The sequence below is a fragment of the Gopherus flavomarginatus genome, chromosome 9 (genome assembly GCF_025201925.1).
Source record: "Gopherus flavomarginatus isolate rGopFla2 chromosome 9, rGopFla2.mat.asm, whole genome shotgun sequence".
Taxonomy (NCBI): domain Eukaryota; kingdom Metazoa; phylum Chordata; order Testudines; family Testudinidae; genus Gopherus; species Gopherus flavomarginatus.
Window position 1 is genome coordinate 65,166,376 of NC_066625.1, and position 21,550 is coordinate 65,187,925.

General features: G+C 45.0%; 1 protein-coding gene across 4 annotated transcripts in view; it reads left to right on the forward strand.

Moving 5' to 3' along the window:
- MYO1E (myosin IE) overlaps positions 1-21,550 on the forward strand; it is a 160,115-nt gene that overhangs the window by 90,336 nt on the left and 48,229 nt on the right. For all 4 annotated transcript variants that reach the window (XM_050967908.1, XM_050967910.1, XM_050967907.1 and 1 more), the window contains exons 5-14: positions 431-518; positions 9,571-9,660; positions 11,080-11,211; positions 11,710-11,844; positions 13,554-13,686; positions 14,298-14,494; positions 15,821-15,901; positions 16,266-16,352; positions 17,999-18,085; positions 19,321-19,488. In XM_050967908.1, the coding sequence (XP_050823865.1) occupies positions 431-518; positions 9,571-9,660; positions 11,080-11,211; positions 11,710-11,844; positions 13,554-13,686; positions 14,298-14,494; positions 15,821-15,901; positions 16,266-16,352; positions 17,999-18,085; positions 19,321-19,488 (1,198 nt within the window). The remainder of the gene's footprint in view (positions 1-430; positions 519-9,570; positions 9,661-11,079; positions 11,212-11,709; positions 11,845-13,553; positions 13,687-14,297; positions 14,495-15,820; positions 15,902-16,265; positions 16,353-17,998; positions 18,086-19,320; positions 19,489-21,550) is intronic.

The following is a 21,550-nucleotide window of genomic DNA, read 5'->3' on the forward strand; positions in this document are numbered from 1 at the left end:
TCTATATGCTGTTAATCAGCTGATTTAAATTTGGGGCATATTTATTATTGTGGTAGCTGTTCTCGGTTAAACAAGGTAAATCTCAAGCAACTCCAGTAGAAACCTGAGTTTCTCTGTATTTATACTTGTCTTCACTAGAGTTATTCCTGATTTAGTGTATCAGAGTGTAGAATTTGGGCCTGTGTTGGAAAACCTTTTGGTAGGAGTGACAATTTATCTTTCTTCTTTCAGTTACGTTTTCCAAAGTGTTTCCTTAGAAAACTAAATCATGAAGGTCTAACTATCGTAGACTTTTATTTTGGGGTAACCTCTCTATCTACACAGTTTTAGTGCTGCTGAGTATGGTGGTATCCCACATTTTATCAAGTTCCATGTTGTTTTCAGGTTTGAACCACTTAACAGATGTGTATTTGTGTTCCTCTCCTCCTAGTGGTGAAAGTGGTGCTGGAAAGACTGTAGCTGCTAAATATATCATGAGTTACATCTCTAAAATATCAGGAGGTGGTCCCAAGGTACAGGTGAGTTGATACAGTGTAATGTTGCTGTAAAGAAACCATGTCAAATCTTACTGTGTAGCCACAGTGCCAGGAATGACACTTATGAGGTAGATGGCTGAGCACACATGTACAGCCAACATAGATCCCCTAGCATAGAAACTGGTGTGTACTGCACAAACGGGTCTTCCAGAGTTCAGGTATCCCTGAATTGTACTGTGTAGGGGATGGATGAATTGGGGCCAGGGATTCACCCCTGCACAGATCTGCTGGTCCTCCACCTGTGGAGTTCATAAGATGAAAACCCACTAGTCTGAACAGATCCCTGTGGAACAGCTTCAGTGTTGATGCTGAATTATTTAAAGGTTAAAGATTTGGGGGGAAAAATGTTAATGGAATTTGTGACCTCAAGATGTAGGGAGAGAAGTTTAATTTATAGCAACCAAACATTATTTAACAAAATCTCAGAAAATCTGCTTTTTCTACAATGCCAAATATGAATTTTTACTAGACCTTTCAGATCCAGAGAGAATTGAACTGTGTCTCAGTGGTTCATATCTCCCATTAAATCATGGATTTGTGTTCACACATTAGAGAGAAAAGAGAAGGACTTTTATTAAACATTATTTTAAACAAATTATCTAGTAGGAAATGTAATTTCTGGGAGCGAGCTAGAACGGTGAATAGTTGCTTGTTAATAATTCTGAAATGTGTCTGCACTATCTACACAAATATTTTAACTAAAGCTAATAGTAAATTAGCCATAAAATTCCACTAATGGAGTTCTAGGGGATCATGAGCTGATTGACAGACAACTATTCTTGGTAAGTAGTGGCTACCCTTTACCAGTATGCTTCCCCGCCCCCCACACCCTCTGCTTACCATAATACATTGGCCTTAGTACAAGCTCTGATGATGATGATGTTCTTCCTGTTTTTTGGGGGGGAGACAATGATACAGGGAACATTGCACAGTCATTCAATAGCAAAGGGAAAATGTGCATTGTGTTATTTTTGGAGTGGCCTTAATCACATTATAAATAATTGTTTCCGTTATTTTAAGTAAATCCCAGCTGTTCCTAAAAGATGCAAAATAAACTCAGCAGTTACAAGTCATAGCTGATTAAACTGATACATTTCCTTGAGTAGTGTATTGTTTTTGTGTGAAATTCAACCCTCCCTACACAAACGTGAATATACACTAGTTTTGAGCAAGAAACTAACACCCTGATCCTACTCCCATTAAAGCAAATGGCCCTTCCACAGCTAATGCTTCAAACTATGGGCTGATGCCTCTCTGGACCTGCTAGGCTGAGTTTTATGATAATTGAATCTGTGTAAGTGAGAATCCAGTGGCCTCCTTGTGGTCTGCTCCCAGCACTTCTCTCCTTGCTGTCTGATTCGAAGCTCTCACAGAGCTAACCACTAACCCATTTGCAGTCTTGAGCTAGCGTTCCTTATGCCGGCAAAACTCCCATTAACTTGATGAGTTTTGCTTGTTTTAAGGAATTGCAAGATTGGGCTGCAAGGTTATAGGTTGAATTAGTAAGCAGTTATTTCATAAACAGAACATAAATACTTTGAAACTGAGTGGATGACGTGTATAGTGTTAAAATAATTATTGTTCCCCATCCTGATCACCAGATGCTTTGCACCATTCAAACATAGCCTATGTATTTTGTCTCAATTTTAAATTATTCAGCAGCGTTCTGAATCTGCTTTTCAAGTCCTACATTTTCCAAATTCTCTACCTTCCTCCATTTTATCTATTTGCCATTGTCCTCAATATTCCAGTTTCCTTCTCTACTTGTTTCATTACTTCTTTTTTGGACAGTAGGCCTTATTTAGTAGGGAAGTTAAAGGCAAAAAGGATAAAATGTGGCCAGAAATGTTGCAACCTTGGGCCAAATTGTGCCCCCAGATACACTTGGTTAAAACCTGGAATAACTGTTGATTTAATGTAGATTTATATGCAGTAGCTCAGGTTAGAATATTATCCTCAAGGTTTTTTGTCCAACTCAATCTAGCCATAATCCAGAAAAATAAAGTTTCTCAGATAAATGTACTTAGTGGAACAGGAAAAGACGGTTACTTACCTTTGTAACTGTTGTTCTTCGAGATGTGTTGCTCATATCCATTCCAGTTAGGTGTGCGCGCGCCGCGTGCACGTTCGTCGGAGAAACTTTTACCCTAGCAACCCAGGCGGGTCGGCTGGGCGCCCCCTGGAGTGGCGCCGCCATGGCGCCCAATATATATCCCAGCCGACCCGGCCACCCTTCAGTTCCTTCTTGCCGGCTACTCCGACAGTGGGGAAGGAGGGTGGGTTTGGAATGGATATGAGCAACACATCTCGAAGAACAACAGTTACAAAGGTAAGTAACCGTCTTTTCTTCTTCGAGTGATTGCTCATATGCATTCCAGTTAGGTGATTCCCAAGCCTTACCTAGGCGGTGGGGTCGGAGCGAGATGTGGCGGTATTTAAAACTGCTACGCCAAAGGCCGCATCATCTCTAGATTGTCTGACTAACGCATAGTGGTGGGTGAAAGTGTGTACCGATGACCAGGTTGCTGCACGACATATCTCCTGTATAGGCACGTGCGCCAGGAAGACCGCCGATGTCACCTGAGCTCTCGAGGAGTGTGCTGTGAGGTGGCCAGAGGGGACACGAGCTAAGTCGTAGCATGCGCGAATGCAAGCAGTTACCCAGGAGGAGATCCTCTGAGAGGATATAGGCTGCCCTCTCATGCGTTCTGCGATCACCACAAACAGCTGAGGGGACTTCCGAAACCCCTTTGTTCTCTCGATGTAGAAAGCAAGCGCTCTACGTACATCCAAGGAGTGTAGCTGTTGCTCCCGCCGAGAAGAGTGTGGTTTCAGGAAGAAGACGGGGAGGAAGATGTCCTGGTTGGTATGGAAGGTGGAAACCACCTTAGGGAGGAACGCCGGGTGGGGTCGCAGATGCACTTTGTCTTTATGGAAGACGGTGTAGGGTGGGTCCACTGTGAGAGCTTTCAGCTCTGAGACCCGTCTGGCCGATGTAATGGCCACCAGAAAAGCCGTCTTCCGTGATGGGTGCGTGAGCGAGCACGTCGCCAGTGGCTCGAATGGTGGGAGCGTGAGCCTGTTCAGGACTAAGTTAAGGTCCCAAGTAGGGGCAGGGCGGCGTACGGGGGGGGTATAGACGCTCCAGGCCTTTAAGAAATCTGGCGACTAAGGGATGAGAGAATATGGAGCGGCCACCTTCCCCTGGCCGGAAGGCGGAAATGGCCGCCAAGTGTACCTTTAAGGAGGAAGTTGCCAGGTCCTGCTGCTTAAGGTACCAGAGGTAGTCGAGGATTGTGGAAACTGGGGACTGCGTAGGGTTCACCCCTTGAGAAGCGCACCAGCAAGAGAAACGCTTCCACTTGGCCCTGTACGTAGAGCGAGTGGAGGGCTTCCTGCTGTTAAGGAGTATATGTTGGACCGGTGCGGAGCAGCTGAGCTCCGCCGTGCTCAGCCATGCAGGAGCCACGCCGTGAGGTGTAAGGCTCGCAGGTCCGGGTGGCGAAGTGTGCCATGATTCTGGGTAATCAGGTCTGGGTGGAGAGGAAGGTGAATTGAGGGGTCCACAGATAGGACCAGCAAGGCGGCTAACCAATGCTGTCTGGGCCACGCAGGTGCGATCAGGATCAGATGCGCCTTGTCTCTGCGCAGCTTCAACAGGACCTTGTGTACCACGGGGAACGGAGGGAAGGCATACAGGAGATGGCGGGTCCACGGCAGGAGAAATGCGTCCATGATCGACCCCGGGGAGAGACCTTGAAAGGAGCAAAACTCCTGGCACTTCCTGTTGGACCTGGTTGCGAAGAGGTCTATGCGGGGAAAACCCCACCTCTGGAAGATGGAATGGATGACGTCCGGTCTGATCGACCATTCGTGGCAGAGGAAGGATCGGCTGAGGTTGTCCGCCAGCGTGTTCTCGATCCCTGGGAGGAAGGATGCCACCAAGTCTATCGACTGGGCTATACAGAAGTCCCAGAGTCGAATGGCCTCTTGACATAGGGGAGACGAACGGGTTCCCCCCTGTTTGTTGATATAATACATGGCCGTTGTGTTGTCCGTGAGTACGGAAACGCAACGGCCTTGCAGGTGTCGGTGAAACGCCTGGCAGGCAAGGCGGACTGCCCTTAGGTCCCGGACATTTATGTGGAGTGACAGCTCGTGGGACGGCCATAGGCCCTGGGTGCGCAGGTCCCCTAAGTGAGCTCCCCACCCCAGGGATGACGCATCGGTTGTCAGAGTTACCGATGGCTGTTGCGGATGGAACGGCATCCCCGCGCATACAAGCGATGGGGTCAGCCACCAGTCGAGGGAGCGGAGAGGATCGGGGGGGACCGTCACAAACACATCCGGGTGGTCCCTGCTCGGTCGGTATACTGAATGAAGCCACGTTTGGAGGGGCCTCATTCTGAGTCTGGCATGCTTTGTCACGTAAGTGCAAGCGGCCATATGACCGAGGAGTGTGAGGCATGTTCGAGCCGAGGTGAGTGGGGATGCTTGCAAGCTCCGGATGATCACACCGATCGTCTGGAAGCGAGGTTGAGGTAAGAAGGCCCTGGCCTGAATCGAGTCCAGGGTCGCACCTATGAAGTCCAACCTCTGTGCTGGAACCAGGCTGGACTTCTCGGCATTGACGAGCAGGCCCAGCCGGGAAAAGAGGTCCGTGACCTCCTCTACATGCCGTCGCACCTGCGACTGGGAGGACCCTTTCAGGAGCCAGTCGTCTAGGTACGGGAAGACGTGGATTTTCCGCCGACGGAGGTGGGCAGCCACGACGGCCATGCACTTGGTGAACACCCTCGGGGCTGTCGAGAGACCGAAGGGTAGAACTGCAAACTGGAAGTGCTGATGTGTGACCGTGAAGCGGAGGTACTTCCTGTGCGGTGGGAAGATGGCGATATGGAAGTACGCATCCTTCATGTCGAGGGCGGCATACCAGTCTCCAGGATCCAGGGATGGGATAATGGTTCCCAGGGAGATCATACGGAACTTCAACTTGAGCATCCACTTGTTGAGGCCCCGAAGGTCTAGGATGGGTCTGAGACCTCCCTTGGATTTGGGAATCAGGAAATATCGGGAGTAGAATCCCTTGCCTCTCTTGGCTAGAGGCACTTCCTCTATAGCCCCCGCCACCAGGAGGGAACGAACCTCCTGTAGGAGGGTTTGCTCGTGAGAGGGGTCCCTGAAGAGGGACTGGGAAGGGGGGCGGGAAGGAGGTGAAGAAGCAAATTGGAGATGGTATCCATGCTTCACTGTGCGTAGTACCCAACGGTCTGACGTTAATTGAGACCACGCCGGGAGGAAGCGGGAGAGGCGGTTGGAGAAGGTAGGGGAAGGATCCTGAATTGAGACTGATAAGCCGTCCCCGGGCGCACCTTCAAAAACCGGACTTGGGGCCCGGCTGTGACTTGGAAGGCCCTTGGTTCTGGCCTCCCTGGGAGCTGGGTTGGCGTCTGCGTCCCCCGCGGCCACGCCGTCTATTGAGGTCCTGCCTCTGACGGGGTGGGAAGTATGGGCGCCGTGCTTGGGGCCTGAAGGGTCTACGCTGGGTGGAAGGGGTATGCATCCCCAGCGAGCGAATAATGACCCGATTGTCTTTTAGATTTTGCAATTTGGAGTCCGTCTTATCCGAGAACAACCCTTTCCCGTCAAAGGGTAGGTCTTGGATAGTATATTGCAGTTCTGGAGGTAGTGTGGAGGCTTGAAGCCATGAGATGCGCCGCATGGTTATTCCGGACGCCATGGTTCTGGCTGCCGAATCAGCTGCATCGAGGGAGGCCTGGAGGGCAGTCCTGGCCACCTTCTTACCCTCCTCCAGGAATGCGTTAAATTCTGGGCGTGAGCCCTGGGGTAGCAGTTCGGCGAACTTACCCACCTCCACCCATATGTTGTGGTTATAACGCCCTAGAAGGGCCTGCTGGTTGGCCACACGGAGTTGTAAGGCCCCCGCTGAGTAGACCTTGCGACCCACGAGGTCCATGCGCTTAGCCTCTTTGGACTTGGGGGCCGGTGCCTGCTGTCCATGCCGTTCCCTGTCGTTGACCGACTGGGCCACTAGGGAGGAGGGGGGAGGGTGTACATACAGGTACTCGTACCCCCGAGAGGGTACCATGTACTTCCTCTCCACTCCCTTAGCTGTCGGCGGGATGGAGGCTGGTGACTGCCACAGGTTCTCGGCGGTAGACTGAATAGTCTTTATAAACGGCAGGGCTACCTGGGTAGGGGCATCGGCCGAGAGGATGCTCACCACCGGGTCCTGAACCTCTGAGACCTCCTCCACCGGGAGGTTGATATTAAGGGCCACCCTACGGAGGAGGTCCTGGTGGGCCCTGAGGTCTATAGGTGGAGGTCCCGATGTTGATGTCCCAGCCACTGCCTCGTCCGGCGAGGAGGAGGAGGAGGAGACTCCGGGGATGAGGTCATCCTGTGCGGTGTCTCGTTCTTCCTCTGGTTCCTGCTCGTGACAGCCCGGTGAGTCTGGACGCGGCTGTTTGCCCGACTCAATCACGGGAGGGTGGGAAACAGTGGCCTCTGGCACCCAATGCTCTGCGGTAGTGGGACGTGGCTGAGGCAGGGGCACCCTGGGTCTGTTGGTAAGCCCAGGGTGTCCAGAAACCCCACTGTTCGGCACTCGTGTCCTGTGGGTGGGGGTCTTGAAACTCGCCCAGCGGTACTTCGGGTTCGTAATAGCTACCCGCATGGGACGATGCCGACGTGCCTCTTGATGGCCACAGTGGTGCTGCAAAAGTCGGTGCCGAGGTACCGACCGACCTCACACCTCTGGATACTGGCGACCGGTGCTGGTATCGGTGCGGAGAGCGAGACCGGGACCTGCAACCGGCTCGGTGCCGGGAGGTCGACCGGGATCGCGAATGCCGTTGTCTGGATCTGCTTCTGTAGGCGCGGTGCTCCCCGCGGTGCCGTGAGCTGGAGCGGTGCCGGGAGTACGAAGTTGACGCACGGGACGTCGACCGGTGCCGGGAGCCTGACCGGTGCCGGGAGCGTGAGCGGTACCGGGGTTGATCGGTGCCGAGAGCTCGACCGGTGCCTAGGCGATCGCCGTCGAGGGGATCGGTGCCGGGAGTCCGATCGGGATCGGGACCGACGCCGCGAGCCTGAGCGGCGTCTTGATGCCGAGCGTCTGCGGGACCGCGACCTGGAGCGGTGCCGGTCTGCTACACTGACCGAAGCTGGTCTGGTCAGGGTCGGCTTGCCCATAGAGCACAGGACCCGCACCGGCGGTGCCGGGGGTAAGGGCATCGGTGCCTCGGTGATGGCGATTAGCTCTCTCGCCGCGGCAAACGTCTCCGGGGTAGTAGGTGTGGTGAGCTCTATCACTGTGTGTACCGGGGAGCTGCCAGGTGCCGGACTCGACGGCCCTCGCGGGGCCGGAGTCAACGGTACCGGTTTCGGCGGTGCCGCGGCTGGTGTCGGTGCCAGGCAATCCGCCTTCTGCGCAGGGTCTGGCTGCGGGGCGGCTGATGGTGAGACGATTTGTGCCTTCGCCGCCTTCGGCCTCAGGGAGGTGGAGCGGCTCTGGCCCGGTTTCGGTGCCGCCTTCTTGGAGGAGGTACTCGGTGCCGCGGTGCCCTTGCTCACCGGCTGACTTGCGCTCTGAGCCGAGGGCGAAGGTATCAGGGCCGCTTCCATTAGGAGCTGTCTCAATCTAATGTCCCGCTCCTTTTTGGTCCTCGGCTTAAAGGACTTGCAGATTGAGCACTTAGCAGTTAAGTGCGACTCCCCTAGGCATTTTAAGCAGGAGTCATGAGGGTCTCCCACAGGCATGGGTTTGTGACAAGCCGAACACGGCTTGAAACAGGATGAGCCAGGCATGGGCTCCGGCTCCCCGTGTGGGGGAGGAAGGGGGGGTACCCCGATCCCCTCGCTACCACTAAAAACTACACTAACAACACTAAATTACTGACTATTAACAACTATAATCTATATATGTACAATAACTAACTATATACAACGATAGCTAAATGAGCTGCTAGGGAGTGTGGAGGTCAGCGAAGCTGCGCTCCACAGTTCCAACGACCAACACGGGCGGTAAGAAGGAACTGAAGGGTGGCCGGGTCGGCTGGGATATATATTGGGCGCCATGGCGGCGCCACTCCAGGGGGCGCCCAGCCGACCTGCCTGGGTTGCTAGGGTAAAAGTTTCTCCGATGAACGTGCACGCGGCGCGCGCACACCTAACTGGAATGCATATGAGCAATCACTCGAAGAAGAACATAGGATTCACTATACAGGATCCAGACTATTAATCCATCAAGTCTGGTAGCCTCCTCCCAGTGCTCCAGCACAAAACTAACCCCTTTGTCTCTGGTCCTCCTTCCACTCCAGTAAATCACTCAGCCAATTGTGAACTGTTCTACATGGATATTTGTTATCTTTTAATGTTCCCTAGAAACCGGGTTTTAAAAATTGCAAGCTACCTACTAACAAGAGGAGAAACTACCATTTCAGGGGTAGGAGGACTCTACCAGCAAGGCCAGTGATAGTGGCTTACTGGTACTAAGGGGTGGGAATCTACACCACTTTGCTTTTCTACCTCCGATATTCTTGTCCATCCCCCCATCTTCCTGGCTGCTGTGAGAGGGTGAGAGAAAAAGTTTCTGTTACTTTATCTCTGACCAGAGTCTGCCTCTGCTTCAAACCCTGTGAGCAGCAATGAAACTGTCAAGAAACAGGTCAGTTTTATTGTGCTGCTTCTTGGCATAGCTATGAGCAAAGCACTGGCTATCTGCAAGTTCAGGAAGATGACTGCAGCAGTTTATGTTCTGCTTAAGTTTGGATGATTTTCTTTACAATCATAAGAACTAGAAACTGAAAAAAAAAAAAAACTTGCATTCTGCAGACGTGATGGTGTAGATTTCCCCTCACCTGACCAAGAGGATATTCCAATGCCTGCTTGTAGAGACAGGCATCCTTGCACCTAATATATATGTCAAGTTTACAAATCAAGTGTGAGTGCTCCAAGACCTTGATAAAGATCCCAAAGCAGATTTTTTTGTTGTTATTTTAAAAAATTTCAGCATGTGAAGGACATTATTCTGCAGTCAAACCCTTTACTGGAAGCCTTTGGGAATGCGAAGACTGTGCGGAACAATAACTCCAGCAGATTTGTAAGTTCCTCTTGCAAAAGATTGCTTTTGCTCCTAACATCTGTGGGTTTGATTTGGACATCTTTGTGAAGGAAAATGCTGGTTTTCATGTAAACGGAGAGGCACACATTTTCAGGGCTCCTAGATGTTATTGCAAATGTTTGTTTCTGTTACTGTTTGGGCAAAGCTATTTGTAAGTAGTCTGATGTGTAAACAAGACAATTAGCAACTTAACTGGGGCCTAATCTGCACTGAACTGGAAGGTATGAGCGTATCTATTTTCCAGCCCATGTAATAATTGGCTGTGATTTTTTTTTTAAATGGGATGGAACAATTGCTAGGCTTCACTGCTGGGCACGAAGGTCATTCATCTTTCCAAAAAGCAATAAGGAATTATTTTCAGGACTTAATTATAAATGTTATACATACTAATGGGAACTAACTACATACAGAAAATGTAGCCCTTACAACATTTAATTGGGAAGAACCACCATGTATTTATAAAATATAGTGAAGAGAGAATGGGAGCAAAATTACTGTACATATGTGGGACCAACTGCCCTGCTTGTGTAAATGGGCACAGCTCCATTTAATTAAAATGGAGTTTTACCCTTTTACACCAGCATAGAATTTGAACTGTGCTTTTCCAGTGTTAGGCCTGTGTTGAAAATATATATAGATATATATCTGGATATAATAGAATATAAATGTGTTGACAGACATTCAAATATAAAGTGAAATAAAATATACAACAAGGTTAGCTGACACATCCTTCAATGGGGGGATAAAATTCAAAACTGTCGATATCCTTATTGTTTTCCAGTGTATTTCCCCTGCTGTGACTACCTATATTAGCAGTGAGCCTTGCTTGACAAACTTCTCCTTTTGCTCCCCTTAGTCATCATACCCTTCACAAAATAGAAGTAAAGGTGTATTTTGCAGTTAACATGGGTTACTAATGCAATTCCTCAGTCCACCAAGATAAAAGGATCATTGATATACATCACCTGGAAACAGAAGGCTGTATTAGCCACTGGTTTATGGAGTTGTAAATCTACTACACTGGAGTAGTTCGCACATATATCAGTAGTAAATTTAGCCATCAGTGTTTCATTTCTGCAATTTGCATAATTCACACCAACCAAGTAAGGCAGAGGAAAGAAAGCTCCCACTTAGTCCTTACATATGGGTTAGTGTACATCTTTGTTCTAATGCACTGCAGAATTATTGTGCTGGGTTTAGAATTAGGTAACTGGACATGGAAAAGTGAGGAAGAAAGTAATTGTTTCTTAAGAGTCCAGGCCTAAATTAACCTTGAAAGATTGAAGTAATACAGAATAAATATTCTAGTCAGTTTCCTTGAGTTATACCACAACAAGCGTCTGCTTTAAGCTTAGTTTTTATTAATCGTTCAAAAACCTCTATAATTATTTGTTACAGGGGAAATACTTTGAAATACAGTTTAGCCCAGGTGGGGAGCCTGATGGTGGAAAGATCTCCAACTTTCTCCTGGAAAAGTCTCGAGTGGTAATGAGGAATCCTGGGGAGAGGAGTTTTCACATTTTTTACCAGGTCCGAAATGTACAGTTCCTTTCACGGTTATTTAAAAAATACTTCTTCCATTTCCAGTTTTTCCTTTATATTGGTCCATCTCTCAGTGAAGTCATGCTATTGATTGTATGTTTAAAAGGGCAGTCTGAATATTACTAGGTACCTTCAGTGCACACTAAGGCATTGTCTAACATAGACCCATTCAGTGGCTTGAGTCTCTTTCCAAATCCAGAAAACCGTAGACTCTCAGTGAAGTAACAACATGATGTATTTCTAAGGGCCAGCTTGAAAATTCACTGTTGCCTCCCACATGGAAGAGTTTAATAGAATATAGCAGATAATTTCCCTGCTGATTTTTTAAAACTGTCCTCTGGAGTGTAATAGAGAATGATCACTTCTGTCTTCTCTGACATTACAACCTCAGTCACCTGTTCAAGAACTGTCCCTCCCCAACTGGAGAGAGTTAATAGCTAACTAATAACTAATAGATATATGATTTCTGGTGTTTTTCTTTTGCAGCTTATTGAAGGTGCCTCCTCAGAGCAGAAACACAGCCTGGGCATTACCAGTATGGATTACTATTACTATCTGAGCCTCTCTGGATCCTACAAAGTAGATGACATAAATGACAAATCTGATTTTCAGGAAACTCTGGTGTGTTTTTAAAATCAGTGCTCCATGTGTGTGTATTCATTCAGATCTACCTTTTAAGGCAAATAGGTTATTAATGTTTCATATTTACAGACAAAGGAAATGTGGGAAGGAAAACCACATGCTGCAAATTCCTGTAGATAAAAACTCACTCATATAATTTTAATTACCTCTTTATTATGAATGGATGTTTTTTCTGGGTAGCACTCTGATAGGCGCTGACTCCGTAGGTACTCTGGTGCTGGAGCACCCACGGGGAAAAATCAGCAGGAGCTCCTCACCCACTGGCAGCCAGCTCCCCCAACCCCACCCGAGCCATGTTCCCGCTCCTCTCCCTCTCTCCCAGCGCTTCCTCCACCACCTAACAGCTGTTTGGCAATGCTTAGGACTTTCTGGGAGGGAGAGGGAGGAGCGGGGATGCGGCGCACTAGGGGAAGGAGGCAGAGAAGAGACGGGACAGGGGTAGGGACTTGGGGGAAGGGAATAGAATGAGGAGGCGGGGCTGGGTGGGAAAAGGTGAGGCAGGGACTTTGGGGAAGGGGTTGGAATTGAGGTGGGGCGAGGGCAGTGCAGGGGCAGGGCTGTGGGGGGGTGGATATCGAGCTCCCACGGGGCAGAGGGGAAGTCAGTGCCTATGCTCTGATAATTCTGCTAAGATAGCCACACTGTAGACAGTACTTTTTGTCAGGAATTTGTTGGAAATTTATTTTAGAGGTACAGATTCAATAGACAAGGAGATCAGCCAATGAGCAGCAGATGAGAAAGTGCTTTGTGAAAAATATTAAAATACAGCACAATGATTGGCTTCCACTGAAAAGTAAAAATTGAAAAAAAGAAAGCTCTCTACTGCAAATAGTAGCATGCGCTGAAGGTTGGAGGAAGGGACTGAGGACGTGTCTACATGTACAGCGCAGTGTAGTGCTTCAGTGGAGATGCTACTCCTCTCCTGTCTGCATAGTTAATCCACCTCTGTGAGAGGTGGTAGCTGTTTTGATGGGAGAAGCTCTCCCATCGCCATACCGCTGTCTACACCAGAGGTTAGGTCAGTATAACTGTGTTGCTCAGGGATGTGGATTTTTCACACTGCTAAACAACCTAGTTATACCAAAGTATGTTTGCACTGTAGGCCTGGCCTGAGAATCCGGAGACCAGGGCTCTGCATCCAGCTCTGATATTGGCTTGCTGTGTGCCTGTGGCTAGCTATGTGGATGCCTCTGCCACTTCCAATGCAAAACATTATCTAAGTGCCAAGAAAAATTACAGATTAGGAATCAGATTTGTAAAAGAACCATTTACTATACTTCATAAAAAACTATTCTGCAGATCAGTTATTTTATGACTGGCTGAAGTGCACAGCCTAAGCCAACCAAAATGTAACTATTCTAGAATCATGCAGTATGCAGTTTTCACTTCTGTTAGGTCTAAATCATCTATTTTTTAACAGAAATAATGTTTTTATAATACAGCGTTGTCCTAGAATCTGTCTCTCCTTTCGTGCTACAGTTTCATTTTAGCATATATGATGAGCTCAGCTAGATCTCACATCCTGTTGATGAAATTCTGTGGAAACTTTAGTGGGTTTTGGATGCCTGATTGCTTTAAATTCTTTTGAAAATCCCAGACTTAATTTTTTATTCCAATTAATTATTCATGGTTTGTGAACAATATGGGTAGTGAATAATGTTAGTTACTTGATGTCTTTCTTTTCCCAGCATGCAATGAACGTGATTGGCATCTTTGCAGAGGAACAGACACTGGTACTACAGATCGTGGCAGGAGTGCTGCACTTGGGAAACATCAGCTTTAAAGAAGTTGGCAACTACGCGGCAGTGGAGAGTGAGGAGTGTAGGTAGTTCTGGAAACAGTTACAAGATTAATGATGATGCAACAGGCTGAGGCCCAGATATTGCAAGGTGAACTGAGTAGTGAGCTGCTTATCCAAATACAGTACATCATTGCTCATGCTCTGGGATTGCTAATTCAGTTTCTCTTTCAAAAACAATATGGGGCCATAGCCCCTAGTTACACCCATGCAATCTTATCAACTTAATTAATGAGAGGTGGAGCAGCAACTCCCTCCATAGCTGGCTTGGGTAGGCAGAGCATAGATGCTTGGGGCATTGTCCATATTCCTACCCTATCCAGGCATTAGATAAAAACACCTGCTGTCTTTTAAAAACTCTCTTATACTTTCTAAGGTTTGAGGTAAACAGCTGAAGAACTTTTTTGGGATGGGGTGCAGTTTATTTAAGATGCATCTGAGTGTAAAGACTTGAATAGTTTCTTGGAAGATTTAGAGAAGGTTTTGAGCCAGAAGTCCTGTTTTTACCACATCCCGCCAGGTTTATTTCTGCTGACTGCTACTTCAGATACTTGTGGGTTTTCTTGTTTTTTAAATCTTTAAATCACCATCCGTTGGTTTAGTTCAAAAACAACAACCCTGGTTGTTCTTGCAGTTTTGGCTTTCCCTGCTTTCCTCCTCGGAATTAACCAAAGCCGCCTGAAAGAGAAACTGACCAGCAGGCAGATGGACAGTAAGTGGGGAGGCAAATCAGAGTCCATTAATGTGACACTTAATGTGGAACAGGCCTGCTACACCAGAGATGCTCTAGCCAAAGCCCTTCATGCCCGCATCTTTGACTACCTGGTGGATGTAAGTTGAATTTTTTCTGATTATGTCACTAGAGTTAAATGTTGAAAGGAATAAATATCCCATGTGGGATTTCCCCACAATTCTCTGCTTTTGGCCATTGTATCCTTCCCCCGCTGCACTACATTTTCCTCAGGCCTTAAACAGCTGTTAATTGCTTACCACTGTTGTACAGCCCTCTCCATGCCCTCCCCCCTCCACACACACGAGCCCCCTGGTGCCTGCCCTAGAGCAAGAATGCTGAGGGCAAGGGAAAGGGGCAAGGGAGAGGCTCTTCCATGCAGTACTCCTGCACTGTACACATCCTTAACTTGCTTGTGTTTCTAGAGCATTTAGCTGGGGACATTATAATCATAGTGGCAGCACTGGATGGCACAACAAGGGCATGGCCGTGGAACTCGAGACAGTGGCTAGAAGGCCCATGCTACATCTTTTCAAAAGGTTTAACCGGCTGGTGAATGCATTATGCCTCTCAGCCTCCAGTCACTGCTGCCCAAGTGATGTACCACGTTCTCCTCGGCCGCCCACCCTCCCCCTATCCCCAAAATACAGCTCACGCTTTTAGAACTTTATTGTGACTTATAGTGTGGGGCACTCTCAGGAAGGAAGAACAATCAGGTAATGAAACTCCCAGGGGGAGTGGTCACAGCCTCCCTTCATTGTCCCATTCTTGCTGCTTTCCAGATACCATTCTACTCCTTCTCCCTTCCTCACGTGCAAGGTAGTCTCTTTTCAGGATGAGACTCTAGGCTGAAATAGGAAGGGAGAAACATCAGATATTGGACAAGATACTGGGCTAGCTGAAGCAAAGGTTTGTTCCAGGGAGGCATTCCTATTTTCTTATAACTACCTCACCATGGCAGTTCCCACTGCCTATAGCAGATGTCACTGGTGCCAGCAGCTTAAAAGAGCAAAACAAGGAAAAGCAGACATTTAAAAAGTTTAATGGGAAGAGGTTGCATATCAGCAAAACTCTAACTATTGCGCTTTTATAAAAGTTCTTTTTATTTCTTGTTTTCTTGTTTTATTTCTCTTTTTAAATGGTCCAGTAACTCTTTCTAATGAGAAACAGATTTACAGGTAGTAGCTCTGAAGGCTCACTTGCTTGGATAACAGGATAATGTAATACTCATTTGCTAGCTGACGACAGAGTTTACCTTTTTAAATAAAGTGAAATACACTTGCAAGGAGAAAAGAGGAGTTTCATACGTCATTGCATATAATGAGGTTGTTTTTGTACAACCCAAATTTTTCAGTTCCAGGTTGCTTAAGGGTTTAAACTGTAGTTTGTTTTGTATAAACATGTTTTTTCTCTCTGTTTTTTATTAGTCCATTAATAAGGCTATGGAGAAGGACTATGAAGAGTATAACATTGGTGTCTTAGACATTTATGGCTTTGAAATATTTCAGGTAAGAGTGCAAAATTCAGGATCTGATTTGACCTGATGTTGAGAGGATTTTTTTTTAACTGTGTTCAAAACAAAGAAAGGAAAATGTCAGCTTCCTGGGCATTCATACTGACTACAGTGCCCAGTGGTAATAACTCACATAATAAAAATGAAGTACTGAAAACAGCTTCAGAGAATCTAGGTCACTAACCTTTACACTGAAGTGCTGACAATACACGGAATAACTGTAAAATCAGCTGCCAGCTCATCATTGAAAATGTTCATTAAAACCTCTCCAAAAGTTGCTTATTATAAAAAAAAAATCAAAAACTGTGAATGTGGAGCATGAGACTAACAATGTAAATTTTTTCTTTGTTTTATTATAGAAAAATGGTTTTGAACAGTTCTGCATCAACTTTGTTAATGAAAAACTGCAGCAGATTTTTATTGAACTGACACTGAAGGCAGAACAGGTAACTACACATTGATAATCTCTGAGTTAAAAATTCAGTTAGCTGTCACCCTTTCGTTTGGTGCTGGACTGAGGTTTCAGACAGTGACAACAAAATTTGCCTTTTTGTAAAGCGAGACAAAAAAAATTCATTGCAGTTGGCTAACCTTGAAAATGTAAATAGCATCAGTTGCAGACACATTTATCTTCCAATACAATGATACAAAGGTGAGTCTCTTGCACAGTGTATTTATGCAGTCATATGACTTTCTGACCACATGTGCTGTGTGCTCTGACTCACTGACAGAAGTGGAAAACTGAAGCCTGGTTCCATCCCTCCATTTTTGTGGGAAATGGCACTAAAAGTTAAATGCAAAAACAGTTTGTCTCACCCATTTTTCTCTATTTTTTAATGAAATAGAGAATTCAGTTAATTTGACTGTACATTTATTTTTACTTTACCCATTCCTCACTTCTCTGCTCTTTTAAAAGCATGTGCCTTTCTCTGCCCTGGAATGTCCTTGCCAAGTTTCTCCTTACATGAGCATCAAATTCTACATGAGAAAACAATAATAGCATGCAATATGCCCAGAGAGGTGTGGTCTAATAGTGCAAGTATAAACCTGGCACCCAAGGACTCCAGAGTCAGCAGCTAAGTGTTCTTGGGCCAGTTACTTGGGGTCAGTATTTCCAGAAGTGTACATACACAATTGCACTTCCACAAAAGGGCACACAAATGACTAGTTAAGCATCTAGCTGAACATTTATGTATGTAATTGTTACAACTAGAGCTCGTCAAAAAACATTTTTGTGACATTTTTCTATAAAAAATGTTTTAATTAAAATGTTTTTGACCAGCTGTAGAGTTGGTTGCACTCACATTGCAGGAATTGCGCACAGAAAGAGGGAGCATAGCTGGTCCTGCATTTTTGCATGTACAGCTCTGAACATGCTGTTGTAGAGATCTGTTCCTTAGTGCCTCTCTCTCAGTTTCTCCATCTATAAATTAGCCTTGAGAATATTGACAATCACCTGCGTCTCAGGTATTGTGAAGCTTGTTTTGTTAGCGTTTGTAAGGTGGGTTGAAGATAAACATGTTAACTGAAAATCCTGCTCTGATTAGTAACTGCTTGAGTCATGGTTGAGGAGAGTGGAAGGACTCTAAGGCATCTGAACAGTACAAGGTGCACTGGATGAAGGGGGAGGATTTTATCCTCTGCAATGTCAGTGTTATGTAATACAGAGTTGAATTGTACCCCAGTATTATTTTTCACAAAGTAACTGTAAATCTGATATTGGGAGACATATGAGATCAGAACAGGGGAAAGGTATGTTGTACTTGGTGTTTTGGTCACAGATATTACCACTGTGTTATTGAACTTACATTCAAAGGGCCAGATTCATCCCTGTGGTAACTCTGGACTCAAAGAGATGAATTTAGGACACAGTTCTATGAATCCTCCACGTGATCCCATAGAAATTATCCAGCAGGAATTATTGTCAGTGCTTTTGGCAAGATCATCGAAAAGAAGCTCCCAATCACCTGTATAGACAGGTCTTTTAAAACCATTTGAATGGTATAGAATTTATCTGTGTGTGAACTATCCTAAATCCACTACTAAACCTATAGAGTGAGTAAATATTTGAGTCTTTCTTTCTATCTCACAGGAAGAATATGTGCAAGAAGGAATTAGGTGGACAGCTATAGATTATTTCAACAACAAAATAGTATGTGACCTCATTGAGAATAAAGTGGTAAGTTTTTGTCACAAATACTGGTGCATGAAACTGAGACAACATTTTTCTCCAAACTAATTGTTAGGACTGTCTTGGTGTCAAAAATCAGAGGGGTAGCTGTGTTAGTCTGGCTCTGTAAAAGCAGCAAAAGCGTCTGACGAAGTGGGTATTCACCCAGGAAAGCTCATGCTCCAATACGTCTGTTAGTCTATAATGTGCCACATGACTCTTTGGTGCTTTTGCTGTCAAGAGTAGCCCAGGGTTGTGCAGCAAGTGGGACACTCTAGTTCCATATGGGTAACATATATTAGAGATGGACTGAAATTAGTGCTGGTCAGAAGAAAAAAAAACCACCACATTTTCCTGCTGGAAAATGGAGTTTCTTCAAAATCTAAATTTTCCATTAACTCCACATTGCACTGCGGTGGCTCAGTCACAGGGAGAGACCATGATGAATTATGGGAAATGTAGTCCAGTTGGGGAACTGGGCCCATGAAGAGAATGGGACACGAGGGAGCAAAAACTACAACTGCCATGATGCACTGTCACAGCTCAGGCAAAAGCAGAGATTAATGTTGACCCAATACAAGGCGTTTTCTCATTTCCAGATAAAATTTTTTCAGAACTTTTTTCCATGAAAACTTTTATATTTACACTTTTCATCCTGACTTGGGATGAAAATAAACGTCTAAATATCAGAATTTCCCATGGAACAGAAATTCTGGTTTGTTTGAGCAGCTCTACTATCCACCCCCACACAAAGGCCCAAACTTTGCTGTTGGTTCAGAGGAAATGGTGAACTGTATGCTTAGCATTTCCAATGTTCCTTCTCTTATCTGTATGTAAAGAGACGTATGGGTAGGATAATGTTGTGTGTCACACTACAATTTTAGAGATTTGACTTTGAGTTTGTCAAGTTGCAGGAATAGAGATTAATAGTATTTATTTGAAATGTGGGTTAGTTTTTGGTGGTGGGGGAAGAAAAATAACTATTTGTGACAGCTTTAAGCTAAAAAAAAATAGATTTTCTCCTTGTCATTAGAGCTGTCTAGTCAATCCTAGGACTTCCAATTCTTCCTTACCTTTTTTTCATGCTAATGGACAAATTAATCCCCAGTATAACTCCATTGGCTGTGGGGAAATTATGCCTGAGATGAATTTGTTCTAGTGTTTTACTCTGTCAACCTTGAAACCATATCACATGTTTCTTTTCTTTTCTTCCCCCTCTTCCCCATTTACCTTTGCCCTGTCAGAATCCCCCAGGAATTATGAGCATTCTGGATGATGTTTGTGCCACAATGCATGCAGTGGGAGAGGGAGCTGACCAGACGCTGCTCCAGAAACTCCAGATGCAGATTGGGACTCATGAACATTTCAACAGCTGGAATCAGGGATTTATCATCCACCATTATGCAGGAAAGGTGCTACAGAAAAACAGTTTTTTAAAAGGAAAAAAGCCCTATTCTTTTAAATGCTAATTTCTTTTAAATAAAAGCACAGTAACCAAATGGAGGGGAAATAGTTTTAACCCTTGATTAAAACTAAATTATCAGTTGCACAACTATAAAATTTAGAGAGTCTGACTCTCCTCTGACTGCCATCAGTTTTCCCCTGGTATAACTCCATTGTCTGGTAGGGTTGTGGACTTTTTAATCACATTTTTATATAGGCAAAAGCGCTAGTGCAGCTGCAGTTGTACTAGCCAAACTGTGCTTTTGCCAGTACTGTTTATTTCATTTGGGAGAAATCAAATTATGATGGCAAAAATACTCTTTTTCCAGTATAAAGTCCATCTACACTAGGAAGGTTTACTTTTATAGCTATACTGGCAAGCCTTTTCTAGTATAGACTGGGTTAAATCTCAGGCTCTGCTGTGTTTCTTCTCTACAGAATTTGAGTTTTTTAAATTTTTTTGTTTCCTCTCACACTAGGGACAATGGTCCTAGAGTCAGATTAGCAATTTACATCTGTGATAAAATAGTTACAACAAAACCACTAGTTAGAAATGTTATCGATTTGTATATTTACAGATTTGCAGTATCATTCAAGGTCAAAAATTTTGCTGCATGTTAGAGAGATTAGGTTAAAAAAATAAAATGAGATTAAGGACATACTTTAATTGATAAAACAAGGAAGAAGCCTGCCAGATTGTCATTTCTTCCTTAGGCTACGCTTACTCACACTGAGTAGACCCTTTACACTGTAATAAGTTCTGTTGAAATCTGTGGGACTGCTTGTGGAGTAACATACTGCTTAACAAGAGTAGGAGATTCTGGCCCAGAACTTGTAATGTGGCAGCATACTGCAGGGATTTCAGAAAGTGTGTTATCTTATATGTCAAATGTGCACAACAGGAGTAAGTCATAAACACATTTGCAGCCATAACTCTGAATTTCCTTGATTTGTTGATTACATTTAGGTCCTTTGCATTAGTTTCATTTGATCAGTTATTAAAAATACAAAATAAAAATAAGAAACCCATATAAGTATCAGTCAATAGCATTCATGTGGACATTTTAAAAAAGGACCATAGAAAGTATGCTTCAAAGAGAATGTCATTGGAAACCTTAAAATTAGAATCATACCTAAGTATGAAACATGGATATACAGGAAAAGATGTAATGAAAAGTAACTAGTTGTATGTACATAGATACTTTTCACATATGAATAATTGCAAAAGCAATCATTATGTCTAAGGACTAGCTGTTTGCAAAACTAGAAGGTGTGAAGAAAAAGCAAAAAATATTAAAATATTTCTTGGAAGAGAAGAAAAAGTTTGACATGTGACTGACAGCTTGTTGCCAGAATTTAGACCAATATGAATAAAAACAGCTGAATTATAAGCCTCTGAAAAGTGATGTTTCCAATGGAAACCACAACGACCCTTAACAGCTAAATTTAAGTCATTTTCTAATAAAGTATAGTCCAGCTATTTATCATGACATACTATGGGTGATTGGCTAGAAGATCAGCAACCAACCATCAGCTGTAAGGCAACTGAAAAGAACACAACATAACCTTGAGTGAAGCCATGGACTTCAATGAGATCAAAATTGCACGCAGTATTTTCTTATTGTAGTAGCATGTGGACAACACTGAGGTGCAGAATATTTTGTGTATTCTGGTTGACATAGGTTATTACTACAGGGGTTTTGGTATCAGTCTGCCTTACATATCTCTTGACATGGCACTAAGACTAGCAGAACTTTGACATGCAGAAACACTCATTTCCTATTTCTTTCTCCTACAGACAGTAACAACTGTTTCCATTATGAACTGCAGTGCTAAGATACCATGAAGAGAGTCTTTTTTCCTTTTTCTTTTTTTTAAAGAGTGAAATAAAGGAATTTAGTCAACTTGAAATCTAATCAGTTTAAAAAAATCAAGTTAAAATCACTTTTGGGTATTGCATCTGTTCCCAAGTGTGTCGGCCAATTTTTGTGGTTTTTACCAATGACATTATCTGTGGCAGTGTGAGATACC